The following is a 22,607-nucleotide window of genomic DNA, read 5'->3' on the forward strand; positions in this document are numbered from 1 at the left end:
CAGTTCTTTCCTTTGATCTTTTAAAAAGTCATGAGAAAATGCTGGTCTAGTGACTATATTAGATTTTCTTTCTGCTAAACAAACAAAAAAAAATCTTGCTGAGATCACATCATGCTATACACACTCTGGACCAAAACACGATAAGCCAAGCAAACAAGAGTTCCTTTGTTGCTCTGAAAGAGACTGTTGAATTTGCAGCACAGTTTCTAAACAAAATGACGGTCTCACCCACTGTTTTTTGCAAATACTCTTTTCCATAGGTGAAGAAGCTGAAGAAGTAAACCAAACATAGTTACACTGTGTATTCTATGTAAAGAAGTGGTGTTTTGTGACAGAATTGAAACAGAGGGAGAATAGGAGTGGTCAGGAGAAACCTTTAGACAGCTGTGTAGCAGATCCAAGATGGAACGATACGGGTTTGTACAGAAAAGCTACTATCAGCTGAAAGACGATCACTGGCGAAAGAGACCTCTTTGAGGAAAAGAAGACTATTATTCTTTTGTTTGCTTAAACTGGGTTGTGCCTGTCAGATAAAGGTGTGCAGAGATTCAATTTCTTCTTTCATACAGTCTAGGAATTTTCTGTTCACATGGTGGTTTTTGCATTGGTTTCTGATTTACAATAGGAGTTATTTCTCGAAACCTTCAGAATAGCAGGAGTCTTTTCAAGGGTGTAATTAAGAGGTTAAAAGCCTACACAAAGGCAAGTTCTGTAAGATAACAACTTCTTGTGTTTATTATGTTTAACTAAACAGGTGGCATGGTTTCTGGAAGCCTCGTTAACCCTTTTCTTTAGGTTAGTATAGTTGCAAAAACCTGAAAACTGGTGACAGGACTTAAAATCTACCTTTTAAGTTTTCACCCAGGAAGGGCAACCATGTAGAGAGGCAAACCATACTAATCACCTTTCTACCTTACTGAATGTGAAGAGGATAATGTTAAAATCATTTTTATATAAGTATATATATAATTGTGTGTGCGCACATGATATATATGTATACAAACACAAGTTTTCCATGTTCACTTACTATACAAATTCATCACAAATTTTTGCACAAAAAGATATTTCTGGATGATATTCCCTCCTTATTGTCTAGTTCCAGGCTCAAAAAATGACATTGCAGGTATAGATGTTGATAACCAGATTAGTTGATGTTACATGGCCTGCGGTACAGAAAGCAAGAAAATCTGCTGTATTGCAGGAATGAACACCAGTTCTTTCCACTTTCTCACCCATGTTGTTATATTGTTGGCATGCTGAATAGCACGACAAGATTGAGTGATAAATACTAAAATCATAAATTTTCTAAGGCTTGAACTACCTTCAGCGTACATCAGTCGCCTTCAGGCAGCAGGCAGTATTCACTATATACTATGAAATGAGAAATGACCACACACCAAAAAAAAAAATTGTGTTTCATCTTCAACAGCAAAAAATCTGAGAGAACCGTAATACTGTTGCCTGAAAACAAACAACCATGTTGTTTTTCTTAAGCAGAAAATTTAGATTTAACAACATTAAAATCTTCTCCAATTTTAGAAGTCTTCATAGTTCAATAATCAACAACCGTGATGTGCTACTTTGATTAATAAATAAGTTCAGCTACTGGTGCTTGGGTCATGATTGTTTTGGACTCCGATTCCCTTTATGGCATAAGGATTTAAGAAAGTAACCAGAACATATGAATTTTGAGATGTGGTTATCTCCAAGTTCAGCAGAAGGATATCTTCAGCTTATTATATGGGGTATAATTTTCTTTTTGTATCATGAATAAAAATTATCTGGATTACTGGCCCTAACAATTCAAATGGCAGTCATTTCTGTTAAGCCAAAAAGAGGGAAACAGCTCAAATACCATGACTGAAAACGACCAACACACAATCACTGGTGTCACAACTTAGATCTTGACAGCAGGGTTTGAAGTGCCACTTAAATGCTCTCTCTCCTGTTACTCACTTTTCTTTGGAATTGACTGTAAGCAAATGGTGTCTGGATTTTATATTTCCCAGAGCTCCAATATCTCTGTTCTGCTTTTAAATCAAGAAGGCTTTTAATAATTTTAAATATATCTGTATAGTCCAAAAGCCTTTTACATAGGTATATTGATTTATTTTTCAAATATAGTTATTAATTAACAACTTGCTGTCTGGCCAACTCTTTTCATTGAATTTAAGTATTTGCTTAAATAGGTTTCTTTTTTTTTTTTTTTTTTCCTGTGGTATAATCATCTTGTCTTTTCTAGTGACAGTTAGGTACCAGAATTATCATGTAAGTATTTTTTGAAGAAGAAGGGATTGATAAAGCAGGAAATAACGTAAGAATATGTTTGTTTGGTTTTTTAAAGGTTGTTTCCTGAGCATGTTAACATAAATTTTAGGTTATTAGCAACTGATAAGTTGGAGATCTTTATTTGCACGTTACTAAATAAAGGAGGAAAGTCTAACTAGTATCACTGATAAGAAAGTGAAGCTTCTGCTATTCTTTTATTGAGACTATTGTAACACAATACTTTGCAGTGAATACTACAGATGAAACTTAACTCTCACTTTATTTGCTTGTTTAGGCATCATTATTAATGAGCAGCTTTTCCTATTGTGTTGTCAGACAGGAATGGTCAAAATCAAGAACAGATCAAGTACCGTGTCACTGCCCATGCCAAACCAGTCATCAAGGCTATTTAAAAACAAGCATTATTTACAGTAACACACATTAGCTGCTTTCATTCCTGTAAAATTTAAGAGGACTTTTACTTTAATAGCAGGAAACAGGGCAGAATACAAGACAGTCCCTCTTCCAAAGTGCTGGAAACATTGGTAGAGGAAAAAATAAACTATCCTTTCTCCATCAAAAACCTGCGAAGTTGGAATTTAGTGTAGCAAATTAATTTGACTTTACAGATACAGGATAAGAAAATAATATCAATTAAAATAATTTGACTTTACAGATACAGGATAACAAAATAATATAAATTAAATTTGTTTGAACTTTCTGACAGAATTTATAAATCACTTCAATTTTATTTTTCAGATATGTTTGTAAGTTTGGTGCATATGGTGGTGATGCAGTTTTACATAAAATGTTATCTAGAAATCATCTCTGATTTTCTAAATAATCTACCTGGCTGGAACCAGTCAGAAAATTGATTTTTCAGCTCCTTCTCCCTAATCCTCCAAATATGTGACATTGCAAAGGAAATTCTTAATCTGAGCAAGGAGTTGAAGACTTTGATGGCACAGAGTTCTGAAATGCATCCACTTCAGTCTTGAAATTAAAAAGCATTTTTTTCAGAAGCGTTAACTTTAAACATTTTTTTCCGGTATGTTTGTGTTAATAATCCTGATTTTTAGTTAAAAGACAAACCAACTTTGATGAAATTGCATTCTCCGAAGAGAATTGTTTTCATGAAAAGACAGGAGATTTAGTTGTGGTTTTCCATGTCACAGCCCATGGTAATGAAGCCTATAGAAGGCTTTATCCTTCTTAGGAAACCCAGTCCCTCAACAGTTACCCAGTTACCTAAGGAGGAATTTCCCACAGTTTTAATCAAGGTTGTGTGTACCCATGCATGCATCTGTACACATACATGAAGATGTCTCAAAACTCACCATTGCATTTGCTGCATGTTTTAACCATGTGAGCTACTAGAGCCCTAGGGCACACTAGGTAACAGAAGAGGGACTGAAACATCGAGCACTAGCCCAGTATCAGAGCGCAGACACTCTTCTAGCTTGATAAGCAGCTGGAAGGAAGGCAGAGGTGCAAGGATCCCCTAACTGTGTATGCTACCCCTTTATTTGGGTCCAGTCCCTAGCACAACCAGCTGTAGGGTCAGATGGCTTTCAAAGCAGGGTGCAAATAGTCTGAACTAGATCAGCAGTTCCAGGCTGCTGAGGGATGTTTTCTTTCATTCAGTAGAAGCTACTAGACATCTGACTCTTTTAAGTCTGCTGAGCAATCTCATAAGCACTTTTTTTTAATCATATCTGTAAAGAGAGAAATTTCTCAACCTGAGAACTGCTGATGAAGAATCTTCCTGTGTGGCTGAACCCCACCTCCATCTGTGGGAGGAGGATGAGTAGCAGGTGTTGAAAAGGTTAGCAATGCGAGGCTCATACTAGATTTCCAAGGAGGGCCTCCTAGGCGCCACACAGTGACATACTGTTGCTAGAGCCAGCCTAGCAAAGCAAACAGTGCTTAGGAGTGCTCCCAGGCTCTGGCCATGACCATCTACCAAGCTGTGCTGTTAACGGGGTCCTTGCCACACTTTCGACCAGCGCCAGCTAAGATTTGGCTGAGCTGTCCTGCGGGGTCACTTGGCAATTCGTACACCCCTGGGACCATCCCATCAGTGCTCTGCATGCAGCCACCTGCTCGGGAGGCCAGGAGCGGTCACACAAAATGTCTGGCCATGGACTTCAGATCTGGGTGTTCGGCCAGATTCCTAGGATGACCCAAAAAGTCCTGCTGGCCCCACTTTTTTCAACTTCTGGGGTTTCGGGGCCAGTCTTAGTTTGAAAATAGCTTTGTAACTGGATGTTTGTGCTGTATACGTCGTGCTAGCATCCTAGCACACCATCTTAAATGCAGGTTTACCACTACACCTGAGCAGAATATCTGGATATGGAGAGAAATGCTAAGGATTGAAACTCTCAGAGTTGTTGAGACCTCCTCCTGCTTTGCATGCACATGGAGTTTACACCAAGCAGTGGACAGAAACAAACGCTCCTAAATTACGGCTTGTGACTTCTCTCTTTCAGTCTTGCTGTTGCTGCTCAGGGTTCTTTGTATCGGTCCTGTACGAGCCCATACAAGGGCAGAGCTGAAAGTGAGCTGTGGGAACCGCTGCGCTGATGTGTTGTAATTAAGCTTTCACAATAGTCCTAGCATTTTCCCCTGTGGACTGAAGGGGATATCCTGCTTAAAGGGCCACATTTGAAAAACCAAGCTCACAATGGCCAGCTCTGTTTTCATTACAACCACTTTTCAGAGCCAGTTTTGATGTCACTCTTGCTATTCCTTACACAGGGCTTTAGCCCAACTCCTATCAACAAACCCTTGAGGGGGTCCATGTCACCACAGGCTTGTCGTGGTGGGGCTGCAGGTGACCCCATCCTGCCTGTGACACCCGTCCTAGACAGGCCCTGTCCCCAGTACTTCCCCATCACTGCCCCACACCTTGCAGCAAGTCCTGTGTGATGCTCCCCACATAACAGATCCTGGTCAGGCGGTCAGGCCGGGAGGAAGGAGGTAGGAGAGGGAGGATCGTGCCCTTTGTTAATCTGCCGTGCCTGAAATCAGCCCTCGTGTGCTCTCAGCCCCCTGCCCCCCCTGCCTGTGATGTATAGGTCCTTATCATTTGGGTTTGCATGTCTTATTTTAAAATGAATGTCAGAAGAAACATGGTATTCTTGGCTTCTTTGTCTGTCTTTGTAGCTTTCCTCTTGCCCAGTCCCTTCATTGTATTCAGTCCCTCATCACTGCAAGAAGAGGCAATTCATGTAATAGATACTTATTTCAGAGGGGAGAATGACTTGGGAGAAATTTCCTTCCTGATCCCATACCTAGCATTTGACTTAATCTTGAATGAATGAGAAAGACACACCAACAAGCCATTAAGGAATGTCTTTAGCAGGTATATCACTAGGTGGTAGCTGGGCTCACTCCGAGAGAAGACTCAGAGAAAGGGAAAAATATATATATTGCCTTAGAAACCTACCAGTGGCATAAAACTAGGTGTCCGTTCATATTGAACTGATCAAAATATCTGCATCAAAACTTATTCAAAGATCTACTTTCACCCTTTTCGGAGTACCAGTAAATTAGTCGTGTTTACAATTCTATATGAATAATATCTTTTCATCATTTATAATGCATATGGTCATAGCATTCACAGTATGTCACAGGAAACACCAGTGGGATACAGTCCACATAGCTCAAGCATTTTCTTTGAAAGGTTTGGACATTTTAAGTGAGCTCATGGTGAATTTCATACTGGCTGCTTTATTTACATGCCGCCTATCAGAAGAGATCAAGCTTTTCTGTTTCCTTAAATTGGTTCTCTCTGGAATATAATAGCAGCTTTCAAACTCACCACATGTTATCTATATATTTTCAATTATAAATAGGGTCATGTTTGTGAGTTAATGGGTTTAGTTCTGAAAGTGCCAAAACTTTGATCAGCACATGTAAAACAATTGGCTGAAAACAGCGATTTTGATCAATGCTTTATACATCAGTGTGCATTACCTACAGTATGACAGGAAACATAACCACTACTGAAATGTTTTATTATCTGCAAGAGGGAAAATGGTACTTGGAAATTTTAAAAAGATTAGATAACAAAATGCATTTGAGGCAGTACTTCTTATGAGCACTGGTAGGATACGTAGTCCAGTAATAGGGCTTGCAACTCAGATCATTGTAGCTTCTCATTTTCTTACAAAGTTTAGGTTTCAAAGGTTCAAAAGGTTTCAAAGAGTAATCCAACTACCTAGAATCTCACTTATGTTACAGCAGTACCAATTTCGTGTATTTTGCTTACGTAGCTAATGGTGGGTTTATGTTTGGAAACTTCGGTTATAAAAAAAGTTGTTTCCTTGATTTGCTGCTGAATATGGGTAAGGTAGAAATCCTGACCTCTCTGAGGACAACAGAAATATTGCCATTTCAGCCACAAGATCATATAGAAACAACTGACTTTTGGCTTCAACATGTGACCAGGGGCTCTGTGAGTAACTCCTCTGGAGTCAACGGGGAAGCCAGAGCTGCACACTCAGCCTTGGTATTGAACAAGATGCTGACTGTAATGCAGTAACACATTTAGGTTGAATAAAGCCTCCATTCTTTAATCAGTGTAACTGTCAAACTAATGCAACTGTAACTTCTTAGTTTACATACCAGCATCACACAGGGAAGAAATTTACTTCTGACCAAAACACAAAGAAACCTCATCTACTCATTCAAATTATACCTTATTTGAAAACACAGGCATAGCATGCTCATTGCCTGGGGAATGGGGGAGGTACAGCATGACTATTTCTAAACATTTCCAGCCTCACCCATTTGTTGACCAACCCTTGAGTTATTTTGGAAGCTCTGTCTCTGCTGCCTGCCATGTCAGTTATTATATTGAAAATTTAATTGTACAAGGGCTTTGACACTGAACTTTATAAATTTGTTCCAACTGACCTTGTCTCAGTTATTTGCCAGCCTGGCACAGAGCCTTAGCGTTCATTATTTGTTCTCATGCAGTTGGTAGAAGAAGCATGGAGAAGGAGATAGAATGGACCTGACATTTTACATGACTGCAAATGAGGAAGCAGCTTTAAATAAAGAGATTACCATGTCCGCCACAAAGAGTATTACATTTCTCTCAAACAGACCGAATTTAGGCTGTACAGAATTACTTCTTTGTACCCTGGGTGTGTCTGTTTGTTCTGCAGTGTTTTCAGACTTCTATTTAAATTTGTTTTTATTTCATCATTCACTTAATTACTTCTCTGCACAGATGTCTTCAAGAAAAGTTTTAGAGAGCGTCTTTTATGTTACAAACAAGATATTAAAAGCAGAAAAAGTGTATTGAGTACAGGTCACCATCTGGATATTTCATGAAGTTGCAGAAAGTAAAAGCCAGTGAATATATGACATAGTATTTCTAGTGCCATATCTGCAAAGATTTCAGTAGATTTAATCCTTATTTGCAGAAGTGTGAAAGCAAGATATCACCTGCAGACTGTGAAAAGGTACGATGTGCAACTGAGCTCCCTCTGTTGGCTCTGCAGCAACTGAAGTGTATTAAGTACTTTACTTTTCAAAGTAAATAATTTGCATTAGCAGCACTGACCTCTGTTTAAAAACACTTTGCTCCACTATTAAAAAATGTTAACCTCATTGCTCATTAGAATCATTGGAATACACAGGATTTAAGAAGGTGTAAAACATGAGCAGAAACTCAGAAATTCTTTTTATTTTTGGCTTTTAAAATTGTGGATGGCAAATGGAAACCAAAGTCGGCTTTTGGCACCATGATTCAGTGATTTATAGATTCTGAAAGAGAATGTCTTGCTGAGTTTCTTATACTTTTTTGTTCCATACTTTCGAATAATTTGGAAAGGAAACAAATTCATGCCTGATCCACAGAGAGGATCTGTTCAGAAGTGATTAGTCTGTGCTCTCAGTGAACTGACAGCTCCAAAGGAGAGCTGTCTGCAGCAAGCCAGCTGACTAGGAGAGGTCTCACCACGTGAGGTCTCAGATAAGGCTGCAAGCAAGATGGAAATGTAGAATCTCCAGGAAATGAAAGATGGATGTGGCAACCCCTACCTATCCTTGTGTTCTTGGTGATAATTTCATGTGTAAATCCACTGTTCTTTTCTCAGAGTCAATTTTCTTTATTTCTTTTTCTCCTAGACGCCTGGATGCCAACCACATCAACTATGTGCCCCCCAACTGCTTCAATGGCTTGGTCTCCCTTAGACACCTGTGGCTAGATGATAATTCTTTGACAGAAATACCCGTCCAAGCTTTTAGAAGTTTACCAGCACTTCAGGCAATGACACTGGCACTGAATAAAATTCATTACATACCAGACTATGCTTTTGGAAACCTCTCTAGTTTGGTAGTTCTGTAAGTTTTATCGATTGCTTTTTAGCCACAATCTCTGCTTCTTTGCAGAGCTTTGACCTCCTTGTGATAAATTGCTTGAAGATGCAATGTTTAATTTAAGCATTGCTTGAGAAAACCTTTAATAATTAACATTCCTCTAGTCTCTCCCTAGTTGGCAAACAATAGGTAAATAGCTATATACATGGGTCAACTAAACCTCAGTTTTGTCTTTCAATGTTAGTATTAAACTGATGTATCTTGGGGCCATAAAGCTGCAGTTCCCTTCTACTTTTGCATGAGTCTTAATGATGATACTCCTTTACCATAAGGTCAATACTGTTTCTTACAGAAAATGTCCTTTTTGGAATACAAATTAAGTTTTCTGGCTTGCATAAGTACTATAAAACAAAATTTGAAAGAAAAAAAATAGAGAAGCATATCTTTTACATCTTCTTACAGTTAAACTCACATTTGCTAAATCGCTTGTTTTGATCTAGCTTAAAAGTTTCCGTCTCCAGTAAAGAGCTATGTAAGGGATTTTTTTAAAAAAATCACCATATCTGGTCAGCAAAACAAACAGAAACAGATGAACTGTTTGCCTTCTAAGACTCCAAGGCAGCATGGACTGAATGAGAGAAGATTAGAAAAAGGAAATGAACAGAAAGCTTTCTGGGTGACTTGGAAAGAATGCTGTCCAGTAGAAACTATGTATTTCCCTTTGTAGAAAGTATATGTAGTTTTGTATTTAGATATGTTTGCATACCAATACAACTAAATGAAACAGATGCAAAACCCACACCGAAATCTGGAAGGAATACTCTGGAACACGGTTTCAGTTTTTTATCTTCTGGGAATGCACCAAATGGAAAAAATTCTAGACTGGCTGGAGAAACTGAGGAGGAGACTGAGGGGGAGAAGTTATTTCAGGATAGTTTGGAAAATCTTAGTATTATTAAGGAGAGAATAATATATTCAAGATTTACAAGCTGTCTGAAACCATAGTCTGTAAGACACTTAGCATATTTTAGCATGTTCTAACTCCAGTGTGAGCATAGAACCTGGCATTCTTCAGGGTTCTTTATTGAGCTTTATAATCACCATCTCTGCCTAGTGCCTAATATATTCATGTCAACATATAGAGCACCGATAATAGGGGGATAATAGCTGCCTTGTGGCACACAATCTTTGCCCTCTATTTACATCAAGTAATAGTCTCATCAAGTTAAAGTTTTTCAAGGAGTCATTTACCGAGCTAAACATCTCAGCAATGCTTAAGATAGAGAATGTCTTCAATGCTATTCTCTACATCCATACCAGAAATACAGTGATATGAGGATAGTTAAGAAATCCAGGAGAAAATGACCTCTTTTGATTCCCTGATTCCTTCTGCTCACTTAGGTTCCCTTATTTTAGATCTGCCCTGCTTATTTCTAGTCTTCTGATTTTCGTATTGATTAATAATTAAATCAACCCTCATGATCTACAATAACTGAAATTTTTGGCCTGTCAAAATCTTTCTGTGTGGTTCTGTTTTCGTTTGTTTCCTACTCTATTCAGTCTGGCAAATTTTCCACTCTTTGCAAATATGCATGCTCATTTTGCGTAGGTTTGAAGCTCGATCACTAGCAATCCAAATGTAATTGGAATTTGTAGACACTCTTCATGCTAACTAAAGCATTACAGCTCAGTGTAGTCATTTAAAAAAAATGATTAGGTTTTTCACAGGAAAAGAAAAACCCACGAAACATCTGTATTTTGCCATTAGAAACCTTGTTTTTCATGGGCAGGGAGACTCAAATTCTGTAGGCTCTGTGGTCTTTAAAATTATTTTCGGAGCAGAATGAAGCATTGAAGGGCATGTGCTTGGCAGTTCCTCATTCACAGACCTTCTTTTCTTTTAAGTGCTACTCTCTTAGTTTCCCTCCACTATGAGAGCAGAGTGTCAGAATAAAATAAAGGTCTGCTGGGAAAAAAAGCATCCTCTTTAGAAATCAATCTGAAGTATCACTAAGTTCTACCTACTCACATTAATGAGCTTCACACGGAATATTTTTTTTTTTTCTATGTCAGTCTAAAAACCATAGAAATAGGCAGCATTACCAGCCTTCACATGGGAGTTTTTGATTGAAATGTGACATGCAACTGTTTCTTTCAGTTGCTGAAAATATGAGAAAGTAGCTGTTGGTTTTTATAGTTTCAAAGGAAGGCAAGTTAAAGCACTTTGAAGATTGATTAGCTTACTCATCTCAGTGAAGCTATGACTTGTTGTCCTGTGGCTTTGTGTCTTCTTTCATTCTGCGAGGCTAATGACTATTTCTGCCTGATTATCCTTCTCCTCACCTGCTCCTGCTTTGTGCCATCCCCTCTAACACCTTCTGAATATACGTCTTCCATATATACAGCTAACACTCCCCACAGTTCTTAAGGCAACATGTTAATTAACAACTGGTGAGAATATGTCTACAATTGCATGGTATTTAATATGCAAACCTCAACCTAGACCTCCAGGATATACCCTTCTTAGACCATCTAGGTGGTTGTAAAAGAAATCCCATGTACGGAATAAAATTGAAGCCCTCATGGGTAGGGAGATGTCAGGAGAAAGGGGGAAGGGTTGGCGAAGGTGCCTCCTCTACATGCTCTTGCAAAAGCATGACTTGCATATAATCGGTGCATGCCTGAAAATAAGTTTCTTTTGATTGAAGCATCAAAATGTTTTGCTTAAGTCCACTGTGTGTAGTGTGCTTTCCTGACTGTGTGCTTAATGTTCCCCTGCAGACATCTCCATAACAATAGAATCTACTCCCTGGGAAAGAAATGCTTTGATGGGCTCCACAGCCTAGAGACTTTGTGAGTTGACCTCTTATTTGTTTCCTTTTTTTTTCACTGTTTTCATTAATATTCTGAAAGAATAAAAAATAGCCTAAAAGCTAAACGTGGTTTTTGGCTTGCCTAATCGCTACAGGATCTAAGTGATGGTTTACAAAGACTCTATACAGCAAATCCTATTTTTTTACTATTAAATTAGTTTGCCTTTTTAATAATCATTGTTGATAAATTTTTGAAAGGACATTTGAAAACTATACTGGGCATTCAAAAAGAAGTGCCTATTCATGAACAGTTATGTTTGCCTAGTTTAGTACTATTTATTTGTCTTGTTTAATCAATAAAGCTAATAGCTAGATTGGGAAGCTGTCACAATGAAAATGTTTACCATTAAGAAACTGTCTCACCCTAGAGGAGGGTTATAAAATGATTTTATTTTTCTACCCCTGGAAAAAGTGCCAAATAGCCAAATTATATATGTTTTGCAAGGGAAGAGAGGAACATTTCAATTGTATCCGTTTTTGTCTTTAAAGAGCTCTGATAAAGAGTAGCGCTTGTAAAGATTCAAGTTGCCTCAAGTTTTTGCCATAGATGAGTGAACACGTTGTCTGCTAGAGTAGACAACAGAACCCAAAAATGCTACAGGGACAGTAGACCTGTGCATATCTTTCTATCTGCCACCTTCTGCACTCAGCTGAATCCTTTCCAGAGATTTTAGAGGTTTCAACCAACCAGGGCAGAACATAAAAGGCCTGGTTTGAGGAGCAAAGTATCAAAACTGAATAATGCTGGTCTAAAGGTAACTATTTTCTTTCTCATCCACAGAATTATGTACTGCTCGTTTATGTATTTTCATAAGATCAGAAAGCAAGAAGTTTTGGCCTTTTTTTTAATCGCTGGTTTCAGTTGCATCGATCCCTTAGTTTTACAATTGCAGTTTTACAATTTTTAGCCTGCTGTGAGTTGAAAGGAAGTCCCTTAGTGTAGCACCGGAAAAGGGGACAGGAAAGGAAGAAGGAAAATGTAATAGTTTGTTTTGTTTTCACAAGTGAGATTCACATGGCACTTGGTCAAAAATGGGGAAAAAAAGAACAATGGAATAAGTAATTGCAAACCCAGTCCCAGCCACCTGGCATGAAAGAGGCGAAAACACAGAGGACAATCATGAACCTGGGAATAAGTGTAGGTGCAGCCATTTTGCTGTGATAGGAGAATGCAGCACTTGCCCCGAGTGCAGTAATTGTGTACTGTATAGACCAGTTTCCAGATAGTTTCAAGCTAATCTAAAGAGATCTCTGTGTAAACGATGGACGCCAGCTTTAAAATCATTTGTTTGCATCAACGCATAGGTCTGGAAATCACATATCACTGGAGGGCAAAACCAAACCGTACGCGCGTGTAATCTCTTTTTGTCAATAAGCAGGAGAGAGAGATTTACAAGCAGGAAGGAAAGCCTTGTTGAGTTCAGACAGCAGTTTCCTGCCTGCATTACTTCAGCCTGATACTATTTCAATTTCAATCTATTGTAAACTGTGATTTGTGTTTTGCCCATTCAAAAAGGCTTTTACTCAAGTTTTTCAGACTGTATTCCTCACAAAGCAGTGCTCAGGGAGCATTGCACTAAACAGGCACATCTCAATTTTAGTTTCAGGTGTCTCCTGAATGCTAAAGGATGCACATATGCTCAGGGCAGAAGTATGCTAACAGCCCTTTCAGTTTAACAGAATGAAGTCTAATTGCCACAGCAACATGAGCAGCTCTTAAAGCAGAGGTTACTACCCTAGCTAAACTACTGTTCCTACAATGTGTGTGGTTAGAAACATTCTCCATATGAATCCTGACAAAGCTTAAAATTAACTATATAGTTAATGATAAAGTTGAACTTACTGTATGTTTTCCCACTTGTTTTAGCCAGAGGAAGATTTCTCCCAATCATTTTTACCTTCCAAACTCCATTAACTCCAGTATCTCCAATTTCTTGGTCTCACAGACCATGAAAAGTACATTAGATGAAAGAAAGACTCAAGAATTAAATCTAAGTCTTGAAAGACTGAGTGAGTCAGAGGCAAATGAAACCTTAATAAAGAGATGTATTAACCGTGTAAAATTCAGCTCATGGTACAAAGTTCTTGAATATTCTGGGCAAGAGGTGTTTGTTTTGTTTTGGTTTGGTTTGGTTTTTATTTTTTCTGTTGATAATTTCCAAGTTATAACAAGCGATTTACAAAAGAGCAGATCCATTAGTAGTATCTGAATCCACTTTTGGCTTCTTCATTGCTGAATAGCTAGGATACAACTGAAAATAGGATGCTGATAGAAAAATAGGAATGAAAATGTGCCCTAAATAGAGTCTGTTAGAAAACATCCATACACTTCTGATGATTTATTGGCTTTTGCCTGTATGTACTTATTCAATGAATGGAAGACGGTATTTTGTTACAAAACAAGTCTATGTTATCCTTAATGCAGCACATAACCTCAATAATACAATCTGTTTTCACACAGAGATCTAAATTACAACAGTCTGGACGAGTTCCCCACTGCTATCAGGACACTAACAAACCTAAAAGAATTGTAAGTACAGAAGCACAGCACTTACATTCGGAAGGAGGATGTTTTGTCTAGTGTGTGACAGATTCTTTTTTAATGCTGGTGATTTTATCAGTAATCCTTAAAAACTCATATTCTAGAAAGAACTAATAAACATGCCAACATGGATAAAAGATAATTTTCAACACACAGTTTAGAGCATACTAGTTCTGAAAACTTCTATACTGCATTGTGCAGTAGATTTTTTTCAGGAACTTCATCCTTGGAATACAGTGAATAATAAACACAATAATTCATTTTGAGTCCCAAACACAACAGTTGTTTTTTTTCAAGCAATCAAAAAAAAACCCACAATCTGCTAGTCTAAGAAAAAAAAACATGGCATTCTTACTGGCCAATCAGGTTTAGATGCTATCTGCCATCCCTCCTGCACCATTAAATTAAAACAATTTCTTTTCACTGTAAATACTCCTTTGTAACGTTGTAAACAAAACACTTCTGGATGCACAGACATAGTTTCCGTAAAATAATGTCAACAATGAAAAGAAACCAGCCAAGTTTATTGTAAGAAACAGCTGAATTCTAAAAGAATGAATGAAATATTCACACGTTGTACACACAATGTACACAACGGTGTGCATGTTCAGAATTCTTTCCATGTGAAGTATTTACCCCATTACCGGTACCATCAGCATCGAGATTTACAAAAACTAGGTAACATAGCAATTGGATGCAGTTGTAGCACTGTTGCATCACAAGCTGGTGATAAAGCCACTTTAAGTAGGGACCTGGGATTTTTTTCCGAAGCAGGGAATCCCCAGGCAGCGTTGACTCCAGCTCGGTACCTCCCGTGCTAGTCAGGAGTGTGGCTCTGGAGGAGGGAGCAGAGGGAGGTTCAGCTCATTGCAGGCGTACCTTACCAAGGGGGTTTCTGGGCCAAGCCTCGTTTCTCTCTCAGAATGTGTGCCTGGGCTGAAAAGACAGAATGTGGCATTTTGTTTGTGGCTTGGAGGCACCAAGGCAGCCACTCAGAGCTGGAGGGCTGGCCAGCGAGTCAGAGCCAAATCAGTTTGTTCCAGAGGCTCTGCATTTTGCAATCTCAGCTGTAGGGGTGGTTCTGTGCAAACTAAGTGTGTATAACTGTTACCCAAAGTTAATGCCTACATAATGTTTGCCAGACTGAGTTTTGAAAATACCTGTGGGACAATTTTTCCCACTGTGGCCTTACTAGTCTTCTTACCTGGAGGTTCAGTTAGCTCTAAGCAATTTTCCTCATGCACATAAACTGGCAGGCTATAACCTAGCTTTGGTTTGGGCAGGGTGTATCACTGGTGAGCAGTGCCACAGGGCAGAGGCTCTCTTCCAACCAGTTCAGAAGCTCTCTAGACTCTATTTTGCAGAAATGCACCAAAATCTGCTCCTGGCTGAAGTCAGAGTGGTGATGAGGGGCCAGACAGTGCCCTGGGAAGTAGTCATGCCGTTTGCTTAGCTTTTCTGCCATACAGGGAATCCCAGTCAATACAGCCACAAAACCAGTCTTCTTTGCTGGTTCTAGGTGAAATGGGATCCTCATATTGCTTGGATTCCGCATCTGCATGGATGCAGCTTTTACTGCAGGCAGAAGAACAAGGGATTCAGAGCCTTGCAGCGTCTCATCAGCAGTAGCATGATGACTAAACAAGTGAAACCAGTAATGTGGGACCTGTCCAAGTAATGACCAAGTGTGCTTGCATCAGTGAACAATTTGAGGCTTTCTAAATGTATAAATTTAATCTGGGAAGCCTTTTTCATACCCGACTGAACTAATGGGAGTTTCCCACACAAATCATCATTGTTCTTTTGAAACCTTAGTTGTTTCTTTTGTTTTTCACAATGGAGAATTACTCATATGAATAAAATCCAGTGATTAATGATGAGACAAAGATTTGGTCCTCTATCCAGCAGTCACAACTACGTTGGATAGTTAGTTCATGTCCACATCTAAAATATTTCAACAGAAAGTTGGTTGTGGGAGACTTAATATAACGTATAAAATCATTTACTTGACAAATTTGTGTAATTCATTTATCTCAGAAAAAAAAATAGTTGCAGTTTAACAAGCACAGGGGAATATATATATATACTGTTTTATTGTTATTTAATTTTTAATATTTAACTGTTAATTTTATTATTTCATATATGTCTATATTTACATTACATATACATACGCATATATTCATACATACATGACATACAGCTATGAAGCACTGTTGCCTACTGTGAGCGTCTGAAATTTAAAATGCCATTTTGCAGTTTACTTTATCTGAACGGCACTCTCATTTAGAACAGTGCAGAAGTCTAACTATTTGCTTTACTTTTTCTTTTGCTTTTTTTTTCAGTTCTATCTTCCCCAGAAAACAAGGATATACCCTTACACGCAAACACTTTCCTTATTACAAACAAAAAACAATGTGCATTGTGAATACAGATTATGCCTTCACGATTTTTTTCTTTACTGTGTAAACCATTTTTTCTTTTGTAGGGGATTTCATAGCAATAACATCAAATCAATACCCGAGCGTGCATTTGTGGGTAATCCATCACTTATTACAATGTAAGTGATAACAGTTTATTCAGTGACTCTTCCTGGTAGAGCATGTGGAACTAAACACCATATTTGTGGCTATTTGTCTGATAGATCTTTTTGTGAGTGTAACATACAGTAATGCAAGCGAACAAGCTTATATCTTTCCAACCTCATGGAACGAGTGGCAGTTTGCATACCCTATTTAAAGGGAGTGAGTACTGCTGCCTTAGCCTTGACCTTTCAGTTGAACTATTCCTTATAGGTCTCTTCGTTTTACTGGCAATGTAGAAGATAGCAAAATTACTCCTGATGGATTCCAGTCTTAATTCCCATGGTTTTACATGAGAATACTTGAGAATTGTCAAACCTCAGATTAAGAAATTGTAAAACAATTTTATTAAAAATAGTGACTCATCTTGAGCAGTGTTATTTTATGAGTGAAAGCAGCATGGCTTCAAAAACACAGTGAAACTCAAATGCGACGGATGGTCAACCTCCTCCAAGTGTGTGAAGTTCTGACTTCTTCACCTGCTAACTTTGTCTCATGTCACAGTATCACAGATTTCTAGGTTGGAAGAGACCTCAAGATCATCGAGTCCAACCTCCGACCTAACACTAAGTACTCCACTAAACCATATCGCTCTACATCTAAACGTCTTTTAAAGACCTCCAGGGATGGTGACTCCACCACCTCCCTGGGCAGCCCGTTCCAATGCTTAATAACCCTTTCAGTAAAGAAGTACTTCCTAACATCCAACCTAAAACTCCCCTGTCGCAACTTTCGCCCATTCCCCCTCGTCCTGTCACCAGGCACGTAGGAGAACAGACCAACCCCCACCTCTTTACAGCCTCCTTTAAGGTAACTGTAGAGAGCGATAGGGTCGCCCCTGAGCCTCCTCTTCTCCAGGCTCCATGTCATAACAAAGTTCTTCATCTTTGGGTTTCAATGTATGCAAACCCGGGAGAAAGAGGAGATGGGTTTTTTTTGGCAAGCTTCTGGTTTTAAATTCAAGGAGACTGACTGCTTCAGTATTCAAAATATGGTTGATGGACTTAGGCTAGTGGGTGAAAAAAAGCCCAGAGGTGCACCAAGTCTGTGGCTGAGAATACAGAGTATACTCACTTGCATATAATACAATCATGTAATGTGTTCTGAATATTTTAAAATATTTTTTATAAAATGCCTTTTTTGCTTTCTTTTTACAGACATTTTTATGATAACCCCATCCAGCTTGTTGGAAAATCTGCTTTTCAACACTTACCAGAACTCAGAACTCTGTATGTGTTTAATTTTGTTTTAATTCTCTTTATATATTGCAGTGTTAGAGCTGTCCCACACATCCCTCAACACAATTATATTGAAATGATGTTTTAAATTCTAGGACCTTAAATGGTGCTTCACAGATAACAGAGTTTCCTGATCTGACTGGGACTACAAGTCTGGAGAGTTTGTAAGTGCTAAAGCAATATTTTTGCTTTGTTTTATATTTTTGGATACTATTTTTTCTAAAGAATGTTGTAAAAAAAATATTTTACAATCTCTAAAAAGTAATATTTTTTTTTTATAAATGCTCTCAACAGGACCCTCACAGGAGCACAGATCACCTCTCTCCCCAAATCAGCTTGTGACCAGCTACCTAATCTCCAAGTGTTGTACGTTTCAGTAAGATTAATAACATTACAGTAATGCAAAAGATTAATGAACAAATGAAATCAATATGATTTTGAAATTACCCAATTGCTGCTATTTCTGTGTATCACATTAACTGCCTAGGGATTCAGAGCAGGGAGCAATTCCCCATGTTACTCAAAAATACCAGCCTCCAAAAGTTCACAATCCACGTACCAGTCAGGATTTCCCATACATTGTTGGAAAAGATAATTAATTTTCATATTTTTAGGACAGCTTAAAATGGTTCTCGATTTTCTTTTAAAAACTGCAAAGCTACATGGCCTTATTTTCATTCATTCTGTCTCCTATAGTGTTTTCTTTCTGAGGCAGATAACTCAGTGAAGTGAATAGAAAATATAACTGAGTAAGGAGTTTAGCTTTGAGTACTTTTTATGCTTCTCTTTTAGTTTCTTTTCCAAACACACATAAGTAGTTGACTGAAATTTTAATAGACTATTATTTGGCATAGTTGGGGCATACTTCTTATACCAAATATCCAATATTGTTTTAGCTTGAAAATGTCCTTGGAGTTTGCTTAATCACTAACGAAAGTAATCATTGTGTCCGCTTCTTTGAGATTCAGCCAACAGCACTTTCCTCTATGTATTACATCACTAGGAATGCATTTGATATTGCTTCTCTGGCCAACATTAAAATAACACTAATTATAACACATTATTTGAATACCAGCTTGGATGTCATGAACGTTTCCAGAAAAATTAAGTTTTATTTGATGGACTCAATATAATCATGTCCAGAATGATAAAAGACAGAAACAGTCTGTTGCCAGAAGGAAGTCTGCACACAGACTTTCTTTTGAATATGCCCTGTACTATTCAAAAACAATAAATAATCTCTAAAGTGAAGGCAAATAAATACAGTAGCAATTAATAAATTGTACAGTTCATGGAAGAGCAGAAGCCTCCACTGAAAATTCACATCCCTTATTTTCAGGTATCACCCAATATTATTGAAGCTGACATTTAAAAGGGCAGGGAACCAGTTTGGCAGCCATGTCATGTACACAGAGTTGCTTTTTCCCCATTCCCATCAGACTGGAACAAACATGCCACATTTTACAATGTGTACCCAAGTTCACATTTAAGCTTACAGATGAGTTTTGCCTGCACCATGAAGTATAAGGGTGTGCTGAACCCAACCAGTTATTTGGAGACAGTGACCTTGAAGCAGCCTCCTGGCTCAGTTACTGCAGAACACCCCGCTCTGAGACACAAATCCTACAAGCACAAACACTGCTTTGAAAGCCATTTTGTTTATCCTACCTAGCCACCAGTGCTTCCTAACGTGGATGAATAAACACAGAGACTTCCCAGGTGCACCTGTAGTAGAGGTATATCTGAGAAGGTGGACTCCTCTCAGCACAGTTGGATACACACTTCAACAGAGAGCCATAACCCCTGGCCCTCTGCTGCTGCCAAGAGCATCATTTATTAACAAAGAGACAAAAAATCCCCAACCATCTTTTACCTTGGCTTAGAAGCTTCCAGCTCACTTGAACTCTCTGGCATGTCTGATCTGAACCACAGAGTACCTGTGAAGAGCACAAAATTAGGGGCAATAACCCTGCTGTTACAGAAATGTGTATATATTAATGGTAGCCTTTCTGCATAGTAAAAGCAGAGTGGAACTCATTAAAATCAGGCGCTGTTGTTACTTGCACCACTTTCACAAGTCAAATATAGAATCTACAAAATGCTCCTATCAGAATAGTAATTGTGAAAATAATTTTTTTTTTCCAGAAAGTAAACGGGTAGATGTGATCCAATTTTAAAGGATTTGAAGCAGGAATGATAAGAGATTACTCTTTTTGTTGATAATATTAAATAATTGTGAAAAAGGACATTTTTTGTAATTATAGGTATAAGGTTTTACTCTATATTCTTTCCACCAGCAAAATTCCAATTCAGTTTTCCCCAAACAAGATGTATATATACGATGAAACTATTGAGAGTGAGAAGGGGAGGGGTGTGTGGTTCTTTTCCTTTTTTTTTCCCCTCCAATTTCTGCAAATTGCCTGGGCTTGTTTTTGATTAGTTAGATTATACTATAAATCAGTCCAGATGTTTCAGTTATTCTGTAATTTGTTGAGTTTTGGCTCAAGTCATTTTAAGAGTTTTTTTCTCCCATGTAGTGATTGATTTCAAAGTTAGTTCCAATATCTTTAACCACATCACTCAGTTATAAGACATAACAGTTCTAAGGATCAGAGGCAATACTGCTTAATTAAAAGTGTAGAACGGAAAGCTGATTACAGTTCATTGTGATTATTGCCAGAAAAATATAGGATATTCTCTGACAAAATGTGAGTATCTAATATATATATGTATATGTGTATTTAATAGATCGTTTACAACGGTTTAAATATTTGTCAAGTTAAACATGATGAACATGAAGTCTGTGATGCAAAGCCAGTACTCCCTTGAAGCAGACTGCTGATATTGTTACTGTAAAACACTCAGAAGTCTATGCTTCAGGCAGGAAATTGTCAGACAATGCAAGGAATTTGCAAAAGTAGGATATGGAGTTAATACATCCTACCTTTTCCCCTCATATCTCCTTCTCAGTTAGAAATAAAAATCTGACAGATGACAGATGATAACTGAGTCCACTCATTTGTATTCTCCTGTAAAAACAAGCTATTTTAAATTGAGCATGAAGAGACACAAGGAAAGGCAATATTTTCTTTTGACGTTACATTGAATATTAATCTTTTCTTCTCTTGTGTATTACAGGGATCTGTCTTATAATCTGCTGGAAGATTTACCCTGTTTTACTGCGTGTAAAAAACTTCAAAAAATGTAAGCTTCAAACTATTCTAAAATGCCTAACAAGAGTCATCTGTATACAAATTTGCTTGAGCATCATTAATTTGGTTACTGCTGACCAATTTGACATATCCCAAATACATACCCTTACAATGCACCAAAGTGGATCATAAATAGTCTGAATTACCATGGAGCGTCCTCCAGGTGCCTTTGAAACTGAGGAGATTCTTATTGCTATTTCAGTGACTTGCATCATAACGAAATTGATGAAATCAAAGCAGACACCTTTCGGCAGCTGGCTGCTCTTCGTTCTCTGTGAGTACGGCCCTAGCAGTGGTTCACTTGAGTTCTCAAAAGCATGGGGCATATTTACTATCTATTCATTGTCTGTCCACTGTTTGCCCCAAAACATCCTTGTTTCTATTTCTCCTTGCTTTGATCTTTCATCCGTTAAGTCATAACTGTGAAAGCAGAATAAACACTGTGAAGCTTAGCATCTGCAGCAATGAATTCAAAGATGTAAACTTCCAGCTATAAAAGCTGTTACTTGTGAACATTTCTGACAGAGGTGGAGAGAGATACTGAGCCAAAACTAGCATCTGATGGCAGGTTCATGTAAGAATCATCTCTAGGGAGCATGAAATCTTTATAGAGAACACTGTTCTCTATAAAGAAGAACAGTAAGAAATAGATTTCAAACTTGTATGTGTTTCTAGTATTCACATAGACACAGTAGAATAATTTTGTTGGGAAATTACTTTTGTAAGTTTTTACTTTTTTAAGTTTTTGAAGAATCAAGCCCATCTTTTTTTTTTTTAATTTAGTTGCTTGCAGGTGTTTTTTATTATTTTTTTTTTCAGGGGTGGTGAAGATTGTTATTAAGAAAATAAGCCTATTGACAATGGATTTGCTGTTCCTAGTCATGTCATGAGGGCTCTTAGAAGTAGTCCATTACCCCACTCCTCTTTCTGCTGCCTTAACTGTGAAGCAGGCTGAAAACAACAGAGTTAGACTGCAAAAGTCATTAAGTTTTAGAGAATGTTGTCACCTTAGTAACTAACACCATTAACTGACTAACATAATTTGAAAAAAATGTAAAAAGTTTTTGCAGTTTGAGATATGTAGAAGTTTATTGAAAATATTTGCATGTAATTAATACCTTTTTTATATTTAGGCACCCTAATCAAGTGTATGAAAACTTCCATATTCACTCAGTGGGTATGTAATTTTCTACTCGCTTTTCTTGTAGGGATTTAGCTTGGAACAAAATTAAAATTATTCACCCCAATGCCTTCTCTTCTTTACCATCTCTGATCAAACTGTAAGTATTTATATATCTTTTACATTTAAATTTTCACATTTTTCTTGCAAGAACATGCAAAAAAATTGTAACTTGATGCCCCACTCAGCAGAAATTGAGGCTTTCTCTCTCTATTCTAATCTTCTGATCTGTCAAATCCATTTCTAAATGTCTTTTTTCTTGTACTTCACTAACTCCCATAGGTATTGTGGAGAAGCTTCATATACCAGAGTGTAATCACAGTGATTGGGCTCCAAGAAATATATCAGTCTACCTGTCTTGCTTCTTTGAATTTGTTAGTAG

The 22,607-nt window shown here is 37.8% G+C and overlaps 1 protein-coding gene across 5 annotated transcripts in view; it reads left to right on the forward strand.

The window, feature by feature from the left end:
- LGR5 (leucine rich repeat containing G protein-coupled receptor 5) overlaps positions 1–22,607 on the forward strand; it is a 92,246-nt gene that overhangs the window by 54,845 nt on the left and 14,794 nt on the right. For 4 of the 5 annotated variants that reach the window (XM_083815431.1, XM_083815433.1, XM_083815435.1 and 1 more), the window contains 10 exons: positions 8,410–8,625; positions 11,383–11,454; positions 13,936–14,004; positions 16,502–16,573; positions 17,753–17,824; positions 17,929–17,997; positions 18,128–18,199; positions 20,972–21,037; positions 21,248–21,319; positions 22,254–22,325. In XM_083815431.1, the coding sequence (XP_083671557.1) occupies positions 8,410–8,625; positions 11,383–11,454; positions 13,936–14,004; positions 16,502–16,573; positions 17,753–17,824; positions 17,929–17,997; positions 18,128–18,199; positions 20,972–21,037; positions 21,248–21,319; positions 22,254–22,325 (852 nt within the window). The remainder of the gene's footprint in view (positions 1–8,409; positions 8,626–11,382; positions 11,455–13,935; positions 14,005–16,501; positions 16,574–17,752; positions 17,825–17,928; positions 17,998–18,127; positions 18,200–20,971; positions 21,038–21,247; positions 21,320–22,253; positions 22,326–22,607) is intronic. The other variant, XM_083815432.1, reaches the window with a different exon arrangement.

Source organism: Anser anser (genome assembly GCF_964211835.1).
Source record: "Anser anser genome assembly, chromosome: 1".
In the NCBI taxonomy this organism is placed as follows: Eukaryota; Metazoa; Chordata; class Aves; order Anseriformes; family Anatidae; genus Anser; species Anser anser.